This window comes from Pseudorasbora parva, chromosome 14, assembly GCF_024679245.1.
Source record: "Pseudorasbora parva isolate DD20220531a chromosome 14, ASM2467924v1, whole genome shotgun sequence".
NCBI lineage: Eukaryota > Metazoa > Chordata > Actinopteri > Cypriniformes > Gobionidae > Pseudorasbora > Pseudorasbora parva.
Window position 1 is genome coordinate 18,637,102 of NC_090185.1, and position 24,254 is coordinate 18,661,355.

Genomic DNA, 24,254 nt, shown 5'->3' on the forward strand with positions numbered 1-24,254 from the left:
TTATTTTGACGATTAAAGCAATGGAAAACCACATGTTGTCCTTACTTTTCGATCATACTGTATATTATTTTACACTGTAAAGGCAATTGTAAAAATTTCTGTGTCTCATATTTGTCTTACATCAGATTCGTTGTTGTGCGAATTGCTGCTTTCCATGCAACATTTTCCATTCCCATCACCATTTTGGCAACATATTGGAGTCTGGAAAAATATGGATCACATTATGAGCACGTTTGTTTCCTTCATTGAAAAGTCAATAGTTTCACAATTTTGTACTGATTTTCATGTATTTATTGAGATTTTTATTTTTTATTAAAAGTTCAAAGTCATTACATCACAGAATGTCTTAAATCCATCAATAATCGGTCGATATCCGGTGCAACGACACAGATTCCCTTGAAGAGAAAAAAACGCAATGTTAAATATGTTTAACTTATTTTGTTGGTAGCAATTTATTTTGCAGTCCTGTTCCCCACCTAATTACTATGTTCTTAAAATTGCAATTACTGGGTAATAACTACACTGTAAAACCTAACAGTGAAATTCACTAAATGAAATAAGTTCATTTTACTTAATGTTACCAAAAAAGTTAATTCAACTTAACAAATATGTGTGATGTTAACTCAAAAATGTATTATTGAAAGCAAACCTCAATCTAAATAAGTTACTAAAACTTTTTAACTCTAATGGTTTAAGTTACAGATATTTATTTAATCTAGTATTTTACATCTATGGCCAATTAAATAACTAAAAGCTGATAAAATAAATAAATAAACAATAGTATATACATTAATCTACCTCATATTAAGCCTACAGTCTTACTGTCAGGGTTCTGCCCTGGCAGCTCTGTCTGTTTTGTCTTTGTTTAATGTTTCTATGTTTGTTTTGTGTCTTAGTACTTGGATCTGTCTCTCTCTGTGTTTGTCATGTGTTCCTCTTGTCCTACCTCCTTGTTTGCCGTTACCACGCCCCCTTGTTTAGTCTGGTCTAGTCCTCGTTTCACTAATTGTGCTCACCTGTTCCTCATGTGCTCTGGTCCCTTTATATTGTGCTACCTTCCCTCATGTCTTTGCTGGTTCGTTGTGTATGTTTGTGAGCGTTTGCTTGTGCGTACATGTCTCTAGCTCCTTGTCTAGCTTAGTCTAGTCTTTTCTAGTTTTAGTGTCTCCTGTTTTTCTAGCTTTGCATTTATTTTCAGTTTTTGAGTCTAGTGTAGTTTCTGTCTTTATTTTGCTCATTTTCTCCAGGTTTTATTTTGGCATTTCTCTTTAGCCTTATTGTTTAGTTTTCTTGGTTTCGATAGCTTACATTTTTATTTTTCCTGTTTTCCACTTTTATTTCTCAGTTAGTCTTTTTATAGAGATTGGTTTTGTTTTATTTTTCCTTGTTTTCTAGCTCCAGTTATTATTTTAGTTTTTGTTTAATTTAGTCATAGTTCTTAGTTTGTCTGTTGTTTCTTGTTGTCTTGTCTAGTGTCTTGTGTGTGTGTGTGTGTGTCCTGTGTTTTCTGTCCTAAGTTTTTCCCTGGCCGCTGTCTCCACTGCCTCTCAGCCAAGAAGGGAGCTGATTCTGTGAGACCCTCAAGCCCTTGGTTCCTGCCTGGATTGGTCCACCATCGCCCTGCCTGGTGTTGCCTCACGAGCTGTTGTCAAGTTCATTGGCTGCCTGGACTGGTCTCAGTGGTCATCCTCCCCTGCCTGTCGTCGTGGTGTCTGTCCCCTGCCCTGGTGTTTGGACTGTCACTCATCCACTACCCTCTTGTGTCTTGTTGATCTGTCTTTTTAATAAACTGTCCTTTTGTTCACTCTGCATCTGGGTCCTCCACTTCCTGATCCTTGACAGAACGAACCAGCCAAGACAGGACCCAGCAGAATGAGCTTCCGTATTGTTCCTCCTGCGACTGCTCAAGAGAGGTTGGCACTCCAGCAGGGTGTGGCATCCCTTCGCCAACAGGGCCGGGAAGTGCGGTCCTTCGCCCAGTTCTTCTGGACAATGGCTAAGGGCCTTCAGTATGATGATGCAGCCCTCAAGGATGCGTTCAACATCTGTCTGGATGACCCCCTACCACAGTGGGAAATGGAACAACTTAGGATCCTGGATTTCTGGAACTTCTCCAATTACTTGCATCACCGCAGGGATTGGCAGATCCTGACACCACCCGAGCCAGTTGAGCCCACACCTGTCAGTCCAGAGCCAGTCGAGCCCGCACCTGTCAGTCCAGAGCCCGCAGCGGCCAGTCCAGAGCCAGTCGAGCCCGCAGCGGCCAGTCCAGAGCCAGTCGAGCCCGCAGCGGCCAGTCCAGAGCCAGTCGAGCCCGCAGCGGCCAGTCCAGAGCCAGTCGAGCCCGCAGCGGCCAGTCCAGAGCCAGTCGAGCCCGCAGCGGCCAGTCCAGAGCCAGTCGAGCCTGCACCTGTCAGGCCTGAGCCAGTCGACTACAAACTGTCATGCCCTCGAAAGTGGAAGAAGAGGAGAGTCCATGCCTGCAAGTCAGCTGCCATTCTAGATGCCCCTCATCTGTTGGTCCAGGAGGGCCGGAATCAAGCGGCTCCAGCCCCTGAGCGCAGTCCAGTGTCGGCTCCAGCCCCTGAGCGCAGTCCAGTGTCGGCTCCAGCCCCTGAGCGCAGTCCAGTGTCGGCTCCAGCCCCTGAGCGCAGTCCAGTGTCGGCTCCAGCCCCTGAGCGCAGTCCAGTGTCGGCTCCAGCCCCTGAGCGCAGTCCAGTGTCGGCTCCAGCCCCTGAGCGCAGTCCAGTGTCGGCTCCAGCCCCTGAGCGCAGTCCAGTGTCGGCTCCAGCCCCTGAGCGCAGTCCAGTGTCGGCTCCAGCCCCTGAGCGCAGTCCAGTGTCGGCTCCAGCCCCAGAGCGCAGTCCAGTGTCGGCTCCAGCCCCAGAGCGCAGTCCAGTGTCGGCTCCAGCCCCAGAGCGCAGTCCAGTGTCGGCTCCAGCCCCAGAGCGCAGTCCAGTGTCGGCTCCAGCCCCAGAGCGCAGTCCAGTGTCGGCTCCAGCCCCAGAGCGCAGTCCAGTGTCGGCTCCAGCCCCAGAGCGCAGTCCAGTGTCGGCTCCAGCCCCAGAGCGCAGTCCCGTGTCGGCTCCATCTCCTGTTCCTATCCCAGTGAGGGCTTCACCTTCTGTCCCAGGGCACACTTCAAGGCTGGCCGTCCCAAGAGCCCGCTTCAGAGGAGGCCGTCCCAGAGCCCGCTTCAGAGGAGGCCGTCCCAGAGCCCGCTTCAGAGGAGGCCGTCCCAGAGCCCGCTTCAGAGGAGGCCGTCCCAGAGCCCGCTTCAGAGGAGGCCTTCCAGAGCCCACCAGTCAAGCCCAGGAAGGCGCCCCCGAGTCAGTCCCTGAGCACGCCAGTCAAGCCCAGGAGGGCGCTCCCGAGTCAGTCCCTGAGCACGCCAGTCAAGCCCAGGAGGGCGCTCCCGAGTCAGTCCCTGAGCACGCCAGTCAAGCCCAGGAGGGCGCTCCCGAGTCAGTCCCTGAGCACGCCAGTCAAGCCCAGGAGGGCGCTCCCGAGTCAAGTCCAGTATCTGTCCCTGAACTTCTGGAGGATATCTCTGCAGTTCCAGAAGGTGTCTCTAAGTCTGTCCCAGTAATCATGTCCAGTCAGAGGTCCCCACCATTGAAAAGGCCCCATGCCTTTGTTGGTCGGGTGCCTAATACCCCTCCCATCCCACCCTCCCTGTTTCCTGGTCCTTGTGGGTTCCCTAGGTCGGCACCCCCCTGGTCAGCCCCTAACCACTCCCCTAGATTAATTTCCTCCCCAGTTCTGCCTCCCATGTTTCCTGTCTGCCCTGGTACTCCTAGTTTTGTTCCCCGCCCACCCTCCCAAGTGTTACCGCCTTTGTTTCCCTTGCCTAGTTTGGACGCCAGGGGGCGTCCATTGGGGGGAGGGTACTGTCAGGGTTCTGCCCTGGCAGCTCTGTCTGTTTTGTCTTTGTTTAATGTTTCTATGTTTGTTTTGTGTCTTAGTACTTGGATCTGTCTCTCTCTGTGTTTGTCATGTGTTCCTCTTGTCCTACCTCCTTGTTTGCCGTTACCACGCCCCCTTGTTTAGTCTGGTCTAGTCCTCGTTTCACTAATTGTGCTCACCTGTTCCTCATGTGCTCTGGTCCCTTTATATTGTGCTACCTTCCCTCATGTCTTTGCTGGTTCGTTGTGTATGTTTGTGAGCGTTTGCTTGTGCGTACATGTCTCTAGCTCCTTGTCTAGCTTAGTCTAGTCTTTTCTAGTTTTAGTGTCTCCTGTTTTTCTAGCTTTGCATTTATTTTCAGTTTTTGAGTCTAGTGTAGTTTCTGTCTTTATTTTGCTCATTTTCTCCAGGTTTTATTTTGGCATTTCTCTTTAGCCTTATTGTTTAGTTTTCTTGGTTTCGATAGCTTACATTTTTATTTTTCCTGTTTTCCACTTTTATTTCTCAGTTAGTCTTTTTATAGAGATTGGTTTTGTTTTATTAGGGCCCAAGCCCTGAAAGGGCGAAGAGCCCTATTGTTCTTCTAAGGATTATTATTATTATTATTATTATCTTTTCGCCTTTTGGGCATTTTTGGGGCCCTTCCCATGCTCGAAAACTCTTGAAACTTTGCACACGCATCGGAATGCGCGGCCAACAGGGTCGGGCAGAGGCCTTTGACCCGGGCGTGGCAGGGGGGCTCAACAGCGCCCCCTTGAAAAACTGGGTCTATATATTAAACACACTTGCACGTACATGTATGAAACTCGGTACACTTATAGATCTCATCGGGCCAAACAACTTCCGCACTCATAGTCATAAGCTTCGCCCAACAGGAAGTGAGCTATTATGGGTTGTTCGGAAAATGCATGCTGTGGAATTTGCGATACTCCTCCTAGACGATTCACCCGATCAGCACCAAACTTGGTCAGCATGAAGTCAAGACACTGAGGATGCTAAATTGCGAGCAACTTTTTGATATCTCAAACGGTTTGGCCGTGGCGAAGAGACAAATTTATGGCGAGAAAAAGGGAACAGGAAGTGTGTTATAACTTTTGCATACATTAATTTATTTTGATGAAACTTCAGCTGTGTGTTCATTGTAAGAGGCCGATCACATGGATATGACTTTTGTGAGTCAAAGTTATAGCGCCACCAACTGGCAGCAGGAAGTGTGTCACTTTTGTCCAAAATGGGGGGGTTAGTTTTATCTGCAGTCACCAAACTCGGTATATATATTGTACATTTCGAGCCGGACAACTTTCTAATTTACAGTCATTAGCTCTGACCAACAGAAAGTCAGATAATTTGGTTGGAAGATAACAAGAAATGGCAAAGCGAGCTCTGAGTTTTTACCTTCTCCTCAAAAGCGATTCATTCAATCTCCTCCAAACTCGGACAACATGAAGTAAATATACAGAAGATGCTAAAATGCGAACGGTTATTGGATATCTCAAACGGTGTTCCCTTAGCAAAAGCCTAAAAAACACAAAATAAGAACACACGTGCCTGGTTCATAAATAAGGCTATACTCCCACCTGCTGGTTATTCTATATATCACACTGTGTTTTTTTTTTTTTTTTTTTTCAACACATGTTCGCCCCTAAATGTCCAGTAGAGGGCAATATTGTATAAGTTTTCAAGCAAAAAACCTTGCCTCTGTGTGTGTGTGAATGGTTTTCTAGCCTGGTGGGGACTTCTACCTGAATGCACACAGACTCATGGGGACTTCCCAATGGGTACAAAAGCTTATAAATCAGACAGAATGAGTTCTTTTGAAAATGTGAAAATGCAGAAAGTTGTGTGATGGGTAGGTGTAGGGGTAGGAGCAGTGTAGGAGGACAGAATATATGGTTTGTACAGCATAAAAACCATTACGTCTATGGTGAGTCCCCAGAAAAAGATAGTGAACCAGATATGAGTGTGTGTGTGTGTGTGTGTGTGTGTGAGGGGCAGGGGTGGGGGGGTGAAGGGGGGTGTTGTGGATGGGGGGATGGGCTGAGCTGATTTGAGTTGCCTGCAGCATACTTCAGCATTACTACTGTGTGTGTGTGTGTGTGTGTGTGTGTGTGTGTGTGTGTGTGTGTGTGTGTGTGTGTGTGTGCGTGTGTGTGTGTGTTCTTTTTTCTAGCCTGGTGGGGACTTCAACCTGAATGCACACAAACTCATAGGGACACGTGTCACTGATTTCTACAGTGTGTGTGTGTGTGTGTGTGTGTGTGCGTGTGTTCTTTTTTCTAGCCTGGTGGGGACCTCAACCTGAATGCACACAGACTCATGGGGACACGTGTCACTGATTTCTACAGTGTGTGTGTGTGTGTGTGTGTGTGTGTGTGTGTGTGTGTGTGTGTGTGCGTGTGTTCTTTTTTCTAGCCTGGTGGGGACTTCAACCTGAATGCACACAGACTCATGGGGACACGTGTCACTGATTTCTACAGTGTGTGTGTGTGTGTGTGTGTGTGTGTGTGTGTGTGTGAGCCACTCTTCTGTCTAAAAAGATTACCTCTCAATGCTGTGCTTTGGCCTGCATTAAAGGATAAAACATTTTATTCTGGGTTTGAATAAAAAAAATTAATGTATAAAACCAGTTTATTTGTAGGGCATTGACAATATTGTTTTATATAAGTAGTTAAATAATTGTGTTAATACAAATAATTATTAATAAAAAATATAAATATAAAAAAAATTACTAACAAAAGAAAAAAACACATTTAATTGTCTTTAAAAAAAAAAGTAGTGTGTGTAACTTAAAAAATGAGAAGATTAATGCCTTATGTTTAAATATAAATATAGAATAACTAAATATAGAATAACCAGAAGGTGGAAGTGTAGCCTTATTTAGTAACCAGGTTGGATATGTCCTAGGAACACTGTTTTGAAGATAAAACTATTGTTGTTATTGTAAAACAGTGTTTTCAGACAGTGAAATAAAAACAATGATCTCTCACTGTTTAGATTTTGTGTCTGTCATTCCCCTTCCCCCTCCCTCTCTCAGGATCACTCTGTGTGTGTGTGTGTGTGTGTGTGGAGGGGGTCTCTCTCACTCTGTGTGTGTGTGTGTGTGTGTGTGTGTGTGTGTGTGTGTGTGTGTGTGAGAGAGAGTGTGTGAATGTGTGTGTGGAGGGGGTCTCTCTCACTCTGTCTGTGTCGCCTTGTCTCTTGTTTTTTCCTAATTTAACCCTTTCATATCATAATTGCTATCAGCAATATCTATCACTTTATTGTGAAAAATAAGTTTAAAAAATGTATTATATATATATAATACTGGTCTTCTGAACTTACAATATTTTGAGCTGCAAAAAATACATTTGCACATAATTGAAAGTGATATCCTAATACTTTTAATTGTTTTCTATAACATGGGCTTTAAAGAAGGTCATGTGCTGTGTTTGCAAAGATCACGTATGACACCTCTTTAAACTAATTATTTATTGATAGAATTCAAATGGATAAAAAAATTAAATTTCACATGAATTTATAAAAGTGGCTGTTTATAATAAACTTCCATAAATTATATGCACGCTTATTACTCTTATCTGACACTGATATTAAAATCATTGTTGCGGTTTCTGTGATTTGGCTTAATTTATTTATTTATTTATATTAAAAAAAAATATTGAATGCCACACATATTGAAATAAAAACAAGCATGCTTTTTGCAGCATAAGACTGGTGAACAATCACAAGCTACGGTAGGTCAAAAACACACGAAGAGAAGTGCTGCAGTTAATGAGGTGAATTCAAATGACTTTGACATAGTCCCTTTATTTATTTTTTTCCATATTAAATGCCTATTGGCCTGCTGTGCACAGTTAAGCTGATGCCACCGGGGTGGCGGTGCCACCGGCTTGGGCCCGTCATCGCTGCTCGCAGCTTTAATTTTTCCTTGTTTTCTAGCTCCAGTTATTATTTTAGTTTTTGTTTAATTTAGTCATAGTTCTTAGTTTGTCTGTTGTTTCTTGTTGTCTTGTCTAGTGTCTTGTGTGTGTGTGTGTGTCCTGTGTTTTCTGTCCTAAGTTTTTCCCTGGCCGCTGTCTCCACTGCCTCTCAGCCAAGAAGGGAGCTGATTCTGTGAGACCCTCAAGCCCTTGGTTCCTGCCTGGATTGGTCCACCATCGCCCTGCCTGGTGTTGCCTCACGAGCTGTTGTCAAGTTCATTGGCTGCCTGGACTGGTCTCAGTGGTCATCCTCCCCTGCCTGTCGTCGTGGTGTCTGTCCCCTGCCCTGGTGTTTGGACTGTCACTCATCCACTACCCTCTTGTGTCTTGTTGATCTGTCTTTTTAATAAACTGTCCTTTTGTTCACTCTGCATCTGGGTCCTCCACTTCCTGATCCTTGACACTTACATTAAGCTCTTTTAAAGTCATTACATTTAGTCATGTCAAAGTATCATCCCAGTGAGTTTCCGAGGTAACAAAAACCGCGCCATTTTCCCTCCTTCAGTCCAGTCACAGCAGGACGGCTCGCGCTACAGTCAAGAAAAACAAAAGGTAAGCGTTTCAAACTTATTTATTCATATTTCGCTCATGTTTGAACGTTTTCAGTGTTATTTTCGTACCTCTTTTATGTTTATCCGAAGATTAACCAGCTCAGTGTTGTGTGTAAAGTTAGCCAGCAAACAATCTAACATTAGGAGCAAATGCGCTATTACACCAGTGTTATCAACGGTAATGTACACGTTTGGAGTTAATTATGCTGTTTTACACTGCAGTTTGTCAGCGGGGAATTAAAAAATATATGTTTGTGCTTTCTCACAGTCGGACAGATAAACGCTGGCTTTAGAGACAGCTAGCCATCTTTCCACGTCTCTCGTGCCACAGTGACGGTAACTATGTTAAAGCAAAAGGTAACTGCAAACTCACGCATTCCTTATATTACAACCGTTTTAAATGTATTGTTAATCGAATTCGAGTTTCCTCTATCATATGTGATGCTAGTTAATTTGACTAAAGCAGCTGAAGCTCCGGGGTGAACAAAGTGACTTGAGGAGCATTTTAGATCCTGTTTTGCTAACGTTCATGGGCGTAGATTACGCGGGGGACTTTTAATAAAATGTATTTTCGTCCCCCGCACTTTTACTGGGTCTCACCGATCCTAGTCGACCCGCTCCGAGCGGGATTCGAACCGGTGTTACTCTGTGTGGGGGCGGACAAGTTAACAGAGACGCTAACGACAGCCTTCTCTAAACTCGGTTGATAGCGCGCTTCTTGAGGTCAGGGGCAAGTGTATTTACATAGAAACCAATGTGAATACATCAAGATTTAAATTCAGAGACAAAAAATTATCTATGCATGACCTGTAATTTTTTCCGAATCTTAATATGAGGAGTGCGCTCTCACAGAAAGTCCAAAAGTGGGTTCGTAATACCCTGTCAAGCTGGAGCTGCAGCTGAAGGAGAACAATCGTTATGAGTGATGAAACGTGACGACGACAATCAGACGAGTGCGACAATATATGCTTTATGTGTGTTTTTTAAGTCATCTCAATGTAGCCTATTTATTGACAATAAAGTATCATGAATAATGCAGCTTTTTTAATGTTTAGTATTCTGCTCACCACGGCTGCATTTATGTAATCGAAAATAGTTAAAACAGTAATATTTTGAACATTATTACAAATTAAAACCGCTTTTTTCCCCTATGTGAATATATAGTAATTTATTCCTGTGATCAAAGCTGAATTTATCATCATTACTCCAGTCTTCAGTGTCACATGATCCGTCACTAATCATTCTCAGATGAGGATTTCATAATCAAGAAACATTTATGATTATTATCTGTGTTGAAAACAGTTCCCAAAATGTTGTGGAAACCATGATAGCCTACATGTTATTTTTCAGGATTCTTTAATGAATAGAAAGTTCAATGGACAGCATTTATTTGCATTTATTAAATAAATTATCTAATTTGTAATATTAAAAATATCACTTGTGATCAATTTAATGCATGTCTGATCAATAAAAGTATTAATTTCTCTCTTTTAATTTTACCACAAATGTTTAGAAAATTAAGCATCACCATGGGCAGCACAACTGATAATAATCCTAAATGTGTGTTGATCACCAGATCCTCATATGGGAATGATTAGTGAAGGATCACTGAAGACTGAAGTAATGATGATAAATTCAGCTTTGATCACAGGAATAAATTACATTTTACTATATATTCACATAGAGAACAGATGAGTTACATCAGAATATATATATATATTTTTACATTGCATAAAATCTATGGAGTCTTAATGCAGAAGTGTTTGTAGTATATAAACCAATCATAAAATTGGCACACAAAAAAAAGGAGAATAGGAGAATAATATTATAGATATTAATTATTGGTTATTGTTCAGCAGTGTATTTGATATCTTGCCCAATTAAAAGCAAGAGATGCGATAAATTATATTGGTCCAAAAAAAAAAAAAAAATGGTATTACGACATTTCTGTCCCCCTCACTTCTGAAAAGATGGCTACGCCCCTGCTAACGTTAGATAAAATTTTAAACTGTTATTTGTTTCTCATGACGTTTTCTCATTTGAAACTCACACTAACACATTGTTTTAAATCTTTTCAGAGCAAAGACGAAGGTGCAATGGCAGCAACGTGGCTACAATTCTATGAGTAAGTAAGTTAGAATTAACATTGAACAAATCAATGGAATTTTGTAACGTTACTGTGCAAAATGCAAATGATAACGTTATGAACAGTTACATAATGTTCATACAAATATAAGTTTGTTCTTCAATTTTAATTTTTGAATGAATTGCTATTTTTGCAAACGTAATTATGACCATTAATGTCTTTTAGCACAACTTGTAAGTCTTCTGAAGCAATATGATTTTTTTAAAAGGCTTAAAGTCCAAAGTCCAGTCTGTCTATCATTCAAAGTCATGTTGTATTGCTTCAGGAGAATACTGGTCAAGTCTTGAAAGTTGTTGTTATAGTCGGCTTTCCTAATATAAACAGAAACATTTCGTGTGTTATATTTTCACTGGCAGTTATCCTGAAGTTGCCTTGGGTTTGTAAAGGTGTAAGGTAATTGGCAATGCTAGATTTGCAGTGGTTGAAAGAAGTCTTGTCATGAATCATAAAAAAAACTACGATCCTGGCAGGTCTGTTACTATTTAAAAGGAAGAGTTAGGAGATGTTTTCAAGACACAAGGTAGGACACATGTCAAAACTACATTACATTTATTTAGCAACATGTTAACCTTTCAGCTGCCACCAGCATAAATGCATGGTGTGGTTACAGTGACTGATAGTTGATCATTCAAGTTGTCTTAAATGTATAGTCCACTTGCCAATACAAATTCAGTCATGATTCATAAATTACCAACCCTCATATTGTTCCAAACACATAAGAATTTTATTAATCTGTCCATTGAAAATCTAGTCTTCAAAACGTTTAATTTAGGCTTTCATTAGCATATACATTGAGCACAGCAAAAGCTTATTTGACACATAATAAACCAATCTCAGCTCAAGCTTAAAGGAATCGTTCACCCTGATTTACTCCCCCCCTCAAGTCCTCCTTGGTGTAAATGACATTCTTCTTTCAGACGAATACAATCAGAGTTATATTAATACGTGTCCTGGCTCGTCCAAGCTTTATAATGGCAGTGAATGGCAGCCCAAAATTTGTAGCCCAAAAAAGTGCATCCATCCATTTTAAAAGTGCTCCACGCGGCTCCGGGGGAATAATAAAGGCCTTCTGAATTAAATCGATGGGTTTGTGTAAGAAAAATATCCTCTCGTGATTCAAAACGCTTGTGCAACGCCCGACATCATCGTCACATCATTTATGTTTTTTACGCTGCGTCCGCCGTCAACGCCGTGGCTGTTATGCTTTTTTACGCTATATCCGACGTCATCGTTGCGCCGGAAACTAGTTATTTTCTTATTTTATAACGAGTTAAATATGGATATTTTTCTCATATAAACCCATCGATTCACTTCGGAAGTACTTTATTAACCCTCCAGAGTCATGTGGATTACTTTTATAATGAATAGATGCACTTTTTTGGCTTCAAATTTTGGACAGCCATTTACTGCCATTATAATGCTTGGATTAACCAGGACATTTATTAATACCGCTCTGATTATATTAATCTGAAAGAAGAACGTAATTTACACCAAGGATGTCTTGCCATTATCCATTTAAAATTTTATAATCAAATCTGTCTTGTTTCACCTTGTCTACACCGGATGTGAGCAGCGCGACAGGACAAAAGAGCCCCTTATAGTCCGTTATGTTGTCTACACTGGATGCGGCGTGATGTGAGCGACAAATCTTTGACAGTAAACTGTTGCCTCTTTCTATTTATGACATACTGACATGAAAAACAAATGTTTTGCAATGTGTGCATTATCGCTTGAATTCAATTCAATTCAATTCGTCATTCAATTCAAGGTCTAGAACATTCGGCTGATACACCCCTGAAAATGTTTTTCCCCCAATTAAACCTTGCTGACAAACAACTTAACATCTTTACAAAATTGAACTACAGGGTTTTAAATAAGCACACGCCCAATTAAATCAACAATAATCCGTTCCTTATAACAACGTTTTTTTTATTTATGAAAATTGAAATATGGTGTCTGCCCTGACAAGGGTTATTTTTATATGTGGTGTCATACAAACTTTTTTTCCAATGCATATAGAAAAAGGAGCTTGACCAGGTGCAGAAGCCAACAGTCACCATCCTTACTGTCGAGGAGGAAGAGGGAACGTTACCTTTAAACCCACTGGATGCTTTGATTGTCTTTAAAGATGAGGTGGTGATGTCTGCCAAGTCTTCGGTCAGTGCAATACACTTAGAGTACATTAAAGATCATACAGTGCTTTTGCTTTTTGAGGAAACGTACCTTTTTACATAATTTTTTTATTTTATATGTTTTGTTATTTAAATGTTATGACTTTTTTAAACATGTTTGTGCTGTTTTATTTGGTGAAAAAGTCTAATATTTTTTGTCTAGTTATATTTGTGAACATATGGCATACTGTATTTATGATGTAAATGTTATATTTCAATAAATTACTTAAAAATACCCTCCTGTTCTGTCTTCATTTTGTACCAATGTTAGCTTGTGCTTAGTCTTATGTAACTTAATCACTTTGAGTTTGATGAACTTAAACCATTTGCCGCAATCTGTTTCCTAAAACCATTTAAGTAACCATGTAGTTGTTAAGACTTAGTTAGATTTGTTACCTGAATTCAAACTGAATTAAGAAAATTAACTTAAAATCTTTAAGTTCAGTTTACTCTTAATAATTGATCAACACAACACTAAAATATAAGTTTTAACACTTAAACAACACTAAAATATGAGTTAATTTAACTCAATGTATATGAGTTTTCAGTACTCATACTTAATGGTTTTAAAACTTAATTGGTTTGAAGCAATCGGTTTCCTCAAATGGTTTGAGTTACCGTAACTTGTTGGGTTTTACAGTGTAGGAACCCCTAAATCTAACCTTAACCAATGTTACTCCTTATATTACCCAATACTTTATTAAGTAAATACACTTACAAGTGCATGTAATGTAAAATAAAATACAAATTTGTATTTTTCGAAAATTAAATTAAAAAATTTAAGAGTATAGGTATATTTGTTACCTCCCAGTGTCTCTCGAATATCCTCCATGTTGGGATGTGGGTTATTTCTCAGTAATGTGTACATGGACATCACCATCCCAGGAGTACAGAACCCACACTGAGACCCATGAGCCTTTGCTATACGCTCCTGGTGAAAAAAAAATAAAAAATGTATGTATATATATATATATATATATATATATATATATATATATATATATATATATATATATATATATATATATCCCCTATTTTTCAAAATAGGGGATTTGAATAGAACAAATCATGTAGATATATATATATATCTACATGATTTGTTCTATTCAAAAACCCTATTTTGAAAGCTAATTTGTAGTTTGTCTCTGTGGGAGAATCAGGCACCTGCACAGGATGTAGTTTAGTCTTAGTACTTCCAATGCCCTCAACGGTCACCACCGCCGCGCCGATAAGAGAACAAATAGGCTGCAGACACGCATTTACCGACCAGTGTCTGAAGAATAGATTAAGGATTATGAAACTATCAAATTTATTGATGTATTGTAGTTGAAATATTGATTTAGACAAAAGCTGCACACAGACATTGCTTCCTTGTTTATTTGTTTCATGAGGTTTTATACTGCTAGTTGTGTTATGAGTAAAAGATACAGCACAGTGTCCCGGATAGGGTCGTATCTGGACAGCATCACAGTGCAGGCCCCACATCCCCCTCCACCACAGCCATACTTTGTGCCCGTCAGACCCACTGAACACAAAACACATATAAGCAAATGCAGCCTTGGTGAGTATATAACATATCTAAAATATCTTTATATTGTATGTAATATACACCCTTATTTGGGGAATGTTTGTCAAATGGCAATAACCATACCTTTCCGTCGCAGGTAAGCCAATAACATCTCTTCTGGATCAGCATTCTTCTCTATTATCTTTACATAAATATAGAAAAAACATGAAATGACTGCCATTGCTTAAATATCTTCAAGTGATAACTATAAAGCCAAACACAGATTGGTATGTGCTGTCATGTGACAGGATTGGATTTCTGAGACATACTATGACACACACACCAATTAATCAATGTCACCATCTATATTATGTTACTTGTTTTGAGTGGAATTCTGAGAGAAATGTGGAAACTGGAAACATATTAGAATAGACGAACAACAATCATAGTTAGAATAGTTAACCGTCATCCTTCCCTCACACTTTGGAACAAATCCTTTCATCGTGGGTCAAAATGACCCGAAGTCCTATAAGTATAGTTTTTTTTGTGTGTTTTTTTGACCAGAAAGCTTATTTCATTTTATTTTATTTTGTGTTATTTATTTATTTACCTTTAAATTAAATATAAACAAATAATAATTTAAGCACATTATTCACATTCTTTCAACTTAAAATCAAAATATCTCAAAATTTTGTACATCACCATTTTAATTTAGCTCAAAATATCTTATATTGGGTGCCTCTTGAGGAAAATTAATGGACTTAAAGCTCAGTACGAACTGTTCTGCTGGGCCCTAAAATGAGGTTTTTGTTTTGTTGTTCAGTATGCAGTATGTTGTTCAGAGAGTCAGACATGCATGAAGACATATATATAAAAAATGTTTTTTTAAATGTGGCAAAGTTTTTGCATTTTTAGTTTGAATTTAGTTTGAGAACTTTTGTTTTTTTCTATGTGTACAATAGCATTCCTCACATTGTTAAGGGGGTAACACTGACCCGCTAGAGAAGGATTTATTTTTTTAATTCAACCACAAAACTTGGAACGCACATTTCAAAGTAGAATAACTGGCTGTAGCATTGTTTTTCTGAGAAACAAGGTTAATTAAGCATGTTTTCTATATATCTGCAAGCATATTGTTTTTTTTTCAAGCTTTAGTAAAGTGAAAAACGTCTCGGTTACGTATGTAACCCTAGTTCCCTGAGAGAACGAGACGCTGCGTCGAAACGCTGTGAGAACGCCTCTGCGTTATTGCGTCGTGAAGCGCGTGTAGAACCATTCCATCGGAAGATCGATCGATCATCGGCGTGATGACGTCATCGGCCGGAAGCTATAAAGCGTCTGTGAAAACAAACAGGAACTAGCTTCTGAAAAAGCCTGAAGTAAGTGATCACGGGCACGCCGGGAGTATGGCCGGGCGACGCAGCGTCTCGTTCCCTCAGGGAACTAGTGTTACATACGTAACCGAGACGTTCCCTTTCGGGGAACTCGAGCTGCGTCGAAACGCTGTGAGAACGCTTATACCCACATCGCCATAGGACCAAGTGCCTCGTATGTGTGAAGCCGTAGCGCACATGACTACGAAAGCACCTGCGCCCCAACAGTAGGTGCCACATCTAACTCATAGAATCTGACAAAGGTCAGCGGCGAAGACCAGCCTGCCGCATTGCAAATATCTTGGAGGAAAGCCCCCGACAAAAGTGCTTTAGAAGCAGCTATACCCCTGGTAGAGTGCGCTCGGACAGCCAGTGGAGACGGCTGTCCGGCCGTCTCATAAGCAAGTGAAATGGCCTCGACCACCCACTTGCTCATTCTCTGCTTAGACACTGGAGCCCCCTTTTTCGAGGCTCCAAAACAGACAAAAAGCTGATCAGATTTTCGCCACAGGGCAGCTCTGTGGACATATGCGTCTAACGCCCTAACCGGGCACAGCAGACATGCCCCGTAAAACAATGGCCAAGTCCCAGGTCGGGACCCTCGAATGCACCACCGGCCTCAACCTTAAAGTACCACGGAGGAAATGTGTAATTAGAGGGTGTCTTCCCAAAGACACTCCACCCAAAGGGACGTGGAAGGCAGCTAAGGCCACCACGTACACCTTTATTGTGGAGGGGGTCAACCGTGCCGAGAACCTTGCCTGCAGGAACTCCAGCACTGTACCAACCGGGCAGTTAACTGGGTCCCACTGGCGTTCTCTGCACCATGCTGAGAAAAGTTTCCATTTCAAAGCGTACAGCTTCCTCGTGGACGGAGCTCTGGAGTGAAGGATGGTCTCTACGACCTCGGCCGAGAGACCCTCCTCTATGAGCCTGGCCCCCTCAGAGGCCAAGCCCATAGTTTCCATAACTCTGGGCGCGGATGCAGGAATCTCCCGCCCGCCTGAGAGAGGAGATCCCTCCTGGTTGGAACCTCCATCGGAGAGCCTTCCAGGAGAGATATTAGGTCCGAAAACCATATTCTGGTCGGCCAGTACGGAGCCACTCACTAGAAGTACCTGGGCCCCATCCCGGCGTACCCTCTCCAGAACTCCTGGAAGCCGGACAATCGGGGGAAATGCGTATAGGGGCAGCCTCGGCCACTCCTGTACCATGTCATCCAGCCCCATTGTGACAGAAAGAACCACTGAGGACAGTGAGAATTCTCTGCCGAAGCAAACAGGTCTATCTCTGCTTTCCCATACTTTTGCCATAGGAGCTCCACCACCTCGGGGTGGAGTCTCCATTCCCCGGGCCTCGACAGGATGTCCGCTTCCTGATTTAGGACCCCTGGGATGTAAACTGCTCTGATGGACAGCAGTTTCCCTTGGGCCCACAAGAGGATCTGACGTGCCAGTTTGTATAAGGGACGGGACCTCAGACCCCCCTGGTGATTTATATAGGCGACCACCAATGTGTTGTCCGTCCTGACTAATACATGATGGCCCCTGAGGTCGGGCAGAAACTGTTTCAATGCAAGAAACACAGCGAGCATCTCTAGCCGATTTATGTGCCATAGTCGCTGGTGTTCCTGCCATAGACCCTGGGATGAACGGCCACTCATGGTCGCACCCCACCCTGTGAGGGAAGCATCCCTTTCGATTATCTGCAGGACCCAACGAGATATATTCGACAGACGTTTCCACTCGTCTAGAAAATCTACTAAGGGAACCAGCCTCTCGAGGCTGGCCTCTGGTGTATTTCGAACAGCAAGCACAGTGCCCTGAAGTGGCAAACCGGCAGGGAACAACTGACTTGTTGGCTCGGGAGCCCCCCGAGGGGGGAGCGGACCACCCTCAGGTGGCCAGCGGGGACCGACTACGCCCCGGCATTGCTGCGGGGTTGGCAGCGCGGCCCCCAGAGGGCGCCGCAGGACAACGGGTACCGTAGGAAGGGGAAAACACCGTTTTCCTGCGGGGGGAACCACCGCTTCTGGCGTCAGGAACGCTTTGACGAGGCCTTCTTGGCCATCAGGACTGTCCTCAGATCAGCCCTGCCCCTCGAAGACCTCGCCTGAGAGCGCCGCCCCTCGTCCCCGCGCTGAGGGGGAGTTCGGGTAGCGACGCTCTGCTTTTGTTGTGCCCTGTGTGAGGAGCTTGTACTCAGCTTGGGCTGCTGCTTTTCTGGAGCAGCCCCAGGGACCTGGACCCGGAGAGGGAGAAATTGTTTCAGCGCCGCTGCCTGTTTCTTTGATTCCTGGAACCTCTCGGTGGCGGTGTGGACTGAGTCACCGAAGAGGCCCGCAGGGGACAGCGGCGCATCCAGCAGGAAGCTCTTCTCCCTCTCCTTGATCTCGTTGGGGTTCAACCATAGATGCCTCTCCGTGGCCACCAAGGCTGCCATAGAGCGGCCAACACATCTGGCCGTCTCCTTGGTGGCCCGGAGAGCGAGATCAGCAGACTGTATTAATTCATTAATTATGTCTCCCCCCACCTCATCACGACCGCCCAGATCCCTGAGCAGGTCGGCTTGATATACCTGCATTATAGCCATCGTATGCAGGCATGCAGTAAACTGACCTGCTGCCGAGTACGCTTAGCCCACCAATGCCGAGGTTGTTTTTAAAGGTTTGGTGGGCAAAGTCGGGGCCTTTAGGGACGATACCGAAGAAGGCGAGAGATGGCTCGCGAGCGTCTCTTCAACCTTTGGCATCGCCCCATAACCGTACTGCTTCAGCCCTAAGATATTGCTGTAGGTTGATGTTTGAGGGCTGAAGACACGATATGATGCCGGTCTCTTCCACGATCTAGCCACCTCGGTGTGCAGATCGTGGAAGAACGGCAGGCCCCGACGTTGAGGTTCAGCTGCACGAGAAGGCAGAAATCTTTCATCTAGCTTGCTAGTTCTCTTTCTGCCTGCCTCAGCTCTCTCGATGGGCCAGTCGATGTTTAATCTGGCCACCGCTCTCGTGAGCACCTTAACTAGCTCCTCACTAGCAGGGGACTGAAGTGGCGAATCTTCAGTTGCGATGCTCTCAACGTCCACCTCCTCAGAGCTGGATAGTTGGAGCACCGGCGTCTCTCTCAGGGGGGAAGAAACCACAGCGCGTGCTTCCAAGCCCCGAGAAGAGGCGCTGGACAGTGCAGGTGAGGGCAGAGATAAGGCAGCGCCCGTCTCAAACCCCTCTGCAAGGTCCAATTGTGAACCCCACAACTGAAGCCTCCGCTCTGCCTCGGCAGCAGCGGGACCCGAGCCGCGGGGAACTGTTTGTTTTCACGGACGCTTTATAGCTTCCGGTCGATGACGTCATCACGCCGATGATCGATCGATCTTCCGATGGAATGGTTCTACACGCGCTTCACGACGCATTAACGCAGAGGCGTTCTCACAGCGTTTCGACGCAGCTCGAGTTCCCCGAAAGGGAACTTACACACAGCACATTTAAAGTATCACATATGACCACCAATGAGTGTGACCAATTAGTAAGGAATACCTGAGGGTTAAATAGCCTACAAGAAAAACATTAGCATTAATGTTGTCTCTCCATCACGCTCCAGAATAAAATGATAGGATATGAAGTACATAATACGGTATTTTGCCAATGCCAAAACGGTATTTATTTTATGATTTTCATATTAAAGCTTAGAAAGTTTAAAAAGCTTAGACTTTGTTTCATATCAAAAGCAGGGTTGCCAATGGTTGTGCGAGATTCACTTGGGCAGAGTGAAAGCGTGTCTCATGCCAAATCCGTGAGAGTTGTCAATCCTGTGTTATAGTGAGGCCTATTGTTCTTGGTGTGAACAGGCCTTTAGAGCATGTATGCGTGTGAAAAGGGCAAACACATGATGGATTGTGTGTATAGCATGGAAAATAATTTTCATGGTGTCATACATGAGAGGAATAATGATTATTTTGGGGCTGCTGGCTGACTGTCATGTGCCAAGATTCAGACATGCACGTTTAGTCACGGCATTAACAGCAGGTTATGTTCAAGTTTGGTTACTTTAAATATGAGAAGACTGAAAATAAAAATGTTCATAGTCATCACAGTAGAAGTAATAAGCTACTAGAATCATAGCATTCCTTATTTTGTTATAGTAGCAACTTTGAAATTGAAAACTAATTTAATATTGTCCACTTTTATTTATGAACTAACACAATAGAAAAGCCATTCATTATTTATAAGTGTCATTGATAAATAAAGCTTCAAATAAGGTGTTTTTAAAAAGTAAAATACAAATTTAAAACTGATTTAACAGATATTTGCGCGAGTGGCAATGCTTTTAAACAAGCTTCAGTTGCTAAATAACATTTCAAAATGTTTAAATTCAGTTTTATGTCAGGCAGTACAACCAAACAGTTGTACAGTTTCACCAACTGATATGAAAAAATGTACCAAACTTGAAATTGCAGTTTTTACCAGTATTTGAGAGAGATCTACAAACTGCCACAAGGATCAGTCCTCGGTGATGCATTTTCATGCTTAATTCATAATAACAAAAGCCATGTTTGCAGTTGTGCCACCCTGGCATTTGAGAATATACAAATGGCTGGATACAATTTTTTCAATGATCTCAACAGCTTTAAAACTACTGATATTTATAAAAGTAATAAAAAGATAGCAAAACATAAATTATATGTATCATTTAAATGGTCTAAAATTTATTAAAATGCATTCTAAATAAGTTTTTTCTGTTGTTGTTGAATAAAATGATACATGTAATTAATTTATAAAAGGAAAAAACGTTGACACAAAAATGTGCATGCCAAGTCATTGACCTATTAACATTAATATTAAGAGCCAAAAAAACTATTAAAACAATCAAAAGTCCACCACATGTTAAATGCATTACATTTTCAGATCTATAAACATTTAAAATCAATATCTGTTATTTCATCATACCTTCTTGCCATTAACGTAGAAGACAAGCTCACTGTTCACAGATAGAGATGACATGATGAGTTGAGAAGGATCGCTGTGCTCTTTCTCCGGAGATGCTCCTGCTTTACTATCAGTTGAATGAGCTGACTGACCTGACGTTCATCACATGTTAAAGGCTTTGCCCTTCCTTTCATGGTTAAAATACAGGAATGCGTGAAGAAGACATGCATGCAGAGAGATTTTTCTCCATTTTTTATGTTTATTTATTGCTTAGGAAGTTCTTTTCTTCACTGTTAAACCTTGCTGTAGATTTCTGGGTAAATAACTTTATAATCGCCAGTATTTAGCTTTAACATCAGTGAAAGGTATTTTACTGTAATATGAGGTGAGGTTTTTCGTTTTTCTGCACTAATAATGAACTAGAGTACATTACTTTCAGCACACAGGCAAATTTCTTTCCAAAGAAAACTTCAACCCGAATGTCAGTGGAAAATGATCTACATCTACCAGTCCCACCAATGCTCATCTTGCTTGGTAAGTATAAAATATCATAAATAATTATTGTGTTTTGGTAGTTTTTATGGTGAGAACAAATTTCACAAGATAGCCTTCTAAATTCATCTAAGTGGATGGAAGTGACACTCATTGCATTGATGAGCAGTTGGATTTCTCAGTGGCAATGCATGTGTTTTCAGTGTCTTCTATGTACTTAACATTGAATACCAAGAGTCAGCCAGTGCCACATTAGAACTCATTAAAAGGTAATTTGTTACTCCATTTCTGAAATAGCTGTTGTCTGATTCACTCAACAGGTTTTTAATGAGGATTCATCCTGAGGGGACAAAGTGTGCTTCCAAAGCTGGAACTAGCTGTACAACTGTGTCATCTAAGAAAGATTCAAAACATAAATCCACATGTACATACATTTTTGTAGTGGCTCACTGAATTTGAGCGGAACACATACAACTAACTGAAAGCATTTTTGTTAATGTTTTACTTGTACGGATATAAGAAGGTCATTTAATTTGTGTTAACATAACCAATAACCTGAGGGTCATGTCTGAGATGTAGATTTGGGTGTTACATCTAAGTTCATTTTTATTTGGTTGGAGGCAGGATTTGACATGTCTTGAAAATATTTGTGTGTTTTCATATTATGTTTGTTGATATTAAGGAGCAAATTATTATTATTGTTATTATTTTTTCTTATTACTTTTTTTTATTCTGTTATGTTGGGCAATAGATAAACATGATAAAGTCAATTTGTCAAGGTTAAAATGTTCTTTATATTTTTTATCGAAGTAACATGACAGAATCCTTAATATGTTTAAGAGTACCACAATGAGTACTGAATTATAAATTATTTTAATGTGTATGCAGTACAGTAATTAACTCAAACCACTGCTGCCAGTTATCAACTGTAATGCCCGATTTACGTTATAAAACTGGCAACACTGTTGCCAGTTAGTCACTGTATTGGTATAGACACAGTATTATACTGGCAACACTGTTGCCAGTTAGTCACTGTAACATATTCTTTACAGTAACTAGTTGGCAACAGTGTTGCCAGTATTTTACTTATAAAAAACCTGGTAAGATTTGACACTGTTCATTCAAGACAATAAACTATTAGACTTAAAGACAGTTCACTAAAAGTATTCTATGTTTATTAAACTTTCCCGTCACACATTTCAGAAATACAACACCATTAGAAAGCAAAGACCATCACCTTATCCACTATTCATCTACAGATATGAACTGATTTAATTAATGAATATCAGCCTCATCTTCAGCATCCATACAGCTTGTTGATCCTCAGGATGTCGGTTTTGGACATTCCCTGCCTTTGTCCGATTTTCACAGTCTCATCAGGAATGGGAGTGATGGTTTCCAGCCAGGGCTGGATGGAGAAGGCTGTGTTTCCATAGTGCATGATAGAGCCGTAGTCGTATGAAGTGTTTTGGTTGTTGGTGTTCTGTATCTGGAAGTTGTAGGCCATAGCAGGAGAGATGTTCTCCCAGTTGATTTTGACATACTGGTCACGATCGCTCCTGGTTTGCTCATGGTAGAAGCCCAGGGCATGATTGAGCTCATGTTGTACGATGCCATTGTAAACACAGCCGTTCCTTTTGAGGGAGACCACCTGTTTGCCACCAGTTCTTCCTAAAAAAGAGAAGCACCTGAAAGGAGAGAGGAATAAAGGGGTTAACACTGATGATTTTTTGGGCTAAAGCCTGTTAAATGTTTCTTGTTGGTATTGTGTGATTGTTCTCACCCATCTTTGTTCTCAATGCTGATGTAGTCGGTCTGAGTTGATCTAGCCACAAAGCGGATGCAGGTTTTGCTATTAAAGGTCGACATGGCGTTCGTAATCACTGATTTGTCATAATTAGCTGCAAAAAGGAACCACAGGTTTAAAATGTTGTCTAAATGAATCATAGATATATTCAATGAATGAAGGAGATTCACGTACAGAATTCATTGCTCACTATGTAAGGGACCTCCACTATGTTGTTAGAGTTTTTCTTCCAGAAACAGTTGTTGTGGAAGCAGTAGAGAGCATTTCTGGTTTTAGGAAACACCAGATCTCCTTCAATCAAGACTTCAGAAGATCCTGATTTAAAAAGAAACATAATGATGAAATAGCAGAACATATTTATACATGTTGACTACGTTGTAGCACTATTTTGTGAAACCTAAACTATCTTTATAGATATCAAGGTGCCTGACCATTGTTGGACTCCAAAATCCTTGTAGTGATGTCCACAGTTTCAGGCTCCTATAGTGGTAGAAATAGAGAAGTTTAAGACAATTCATTTGAGGACTGTTAATCATTTAAGGGAGAGACTAGACACGATCTTACCATGAGAGGAGACGCCTGAGAGATGCCAAACAGCAGCAGCAGAACGGAGAGGGAGGCTCTTGTGTCCATGTTGCCTCAGTGTGTGGAGATGTTCAGGATGCTCCTGTGCTGAGGTTTGATGCCTGTGAGCTGTTCTGTCTGGACTTTATAGTCACCTGAATAGGTGGGTCTACTGGGGGATTATATAGGGTCTTAGTGTCCAGAGACTAAAATGTTTACCTACAGGGAGGAAACTCTGACCTCGCCTGTTGGTCCAAAATCTTGCTAAATCAGACAATACAGTTCAGTTTAAGATATTAATTGGTTTAACACTTAATGCTGTAATTCTAGTTTTATTAAGTGCCTCAAAACTGTTTTAAACCGTGTGTCCACAGAACTTTAAGTTTTTAAAAGCAAATCTGTTTCCTCTTTTTAAGGACTATATACTTTGCTGTCTAGTCCTAAGTAGTCGGTTTGTACCGACCTAAAGTCAGTGTGGGACAGTAAATACTATTTTTTTTTTTTTTAAATGAAGGAAAAAACACACATAATTAACATACACTCAGCTGATAATGAAACAAATACAACCCCGATTCCTAAAAAGTTGAGACACTGTACAAATTGTGAATAAAAACGAATGTAATAATTTACAAATCTCGTAAACTTATATTTTATATTCGCAATAGAATATAGATAACATATAAAATGTTAAAAGTGAGACATTTTGAAATGTCATGCCAAATATTAGCTCATTTTGGTTTTAATGAGAGCTACCAATTCAAAAAAAAAAGTTGGGACAGGTAGCAATAAGAGGCCGGAAAAGTTACATGTACATATGAGAAACAGCTGGAGGACCAATT

At 41.6% G+C, this 24,254-nt stretch overlaps 2 protein-coding genes and 1 long non-coding RNA gene across 3 annotated transcripts in view; 1 reads left to right on the forward strand and 2 right to left on the reverse strand.

Annotated features, from left to right (window-relative positions):
- Positions 1-20,627, reverse strand: part of aox5 (aldehyde oxidase 5) — a 65,111-nt gene extending 44,484 nt beyond the window's left edge. The window contains exons 1-7 of the mRNA XM_067415740.1: positions 20,574-20,627; positions 14,403-14,460; positions 14,180-14,276; positions 13,916-14,024; positions 13,556-13,682; positions 334-395; positions 121-201 (exon numbers count right to left, since the gene is read on the reverse strand). Coding sequence (XP_067271841.1) covers positions 121-201; positions 334-395; positions 13,556-13,682; positions 13,916-14,024; positions 14,180-14,276; positions 14,403-14,460; positions 20,574-20,627 — 588 coding nt within the window. The remainder of the gene's footprint in view (positions 1-120; positions 202-333; positions 396-13,555; positions 13,683-13,915; positions 14,025-14,179; positions 14,277-14,402; positions 14,461-20,573) is intronic.
- LOC137039474 (uncharacterized) lies at positions 8,361-13,023 on the forward strand. Its single transcript, XR_010897665.1, has 4 exons — positions 8,361-8,435; positions 8,703-8,791; positions 10,513-10,559; positions 12,600-13,023. It is a non-coding gene; the product is annotated as an uncharacterized lncRNA (long non-coding RNA).
- A 1,714-nt stretch (positions 20,628-22,341) lies between the features above and the next one.
- LOC137039475 (hatching enzyme 1.2-like) lies at positions 22,342-23,484 on the reverse strand. The gene is made up of 5 exons (XM_067414782.1): positions 23,401-23,484; positions 23,283-23,331; positions 23,026-23,166; positions 22,828-22,945; positions 22,342-22,732 (listed from the first exon to the last, which is right to left on the reverse strand). Exons 1-5 carry the CDS (start codon positions 23,482-23,484, stop codon positions 22,342-22,344), a joined length of 783 nt encoding a protein of 260 aa, XP_067270883.1.
- Between the last annotated feature and the right edge of the window lie 770 nt (positions 23,485-24,254).

Coding starts and splice junctions, on each gene's coding strand:
- LOC137039475 (XM_067414782.1), bottom strand. CDS start 23,484: ATGGACACAAGAGCCTCCCTCTCCGTTCTGCTGCTGCTGTTTGGCATC. Junction 23,332..23,400: donor TCATGGTAAGATCGTGTCTA/GTCTCTCCCTTA, acceptor CTACCACTATAG/GAGCCTGAAACTGTGGACAT. Junction 22,733..22,827: donor AGCATTGAGAACAAAGATGG/GTGAGAACAATC, acceptor CTCTCCTTTCAG/GTGCTTCTCTTTTTTAGGAA.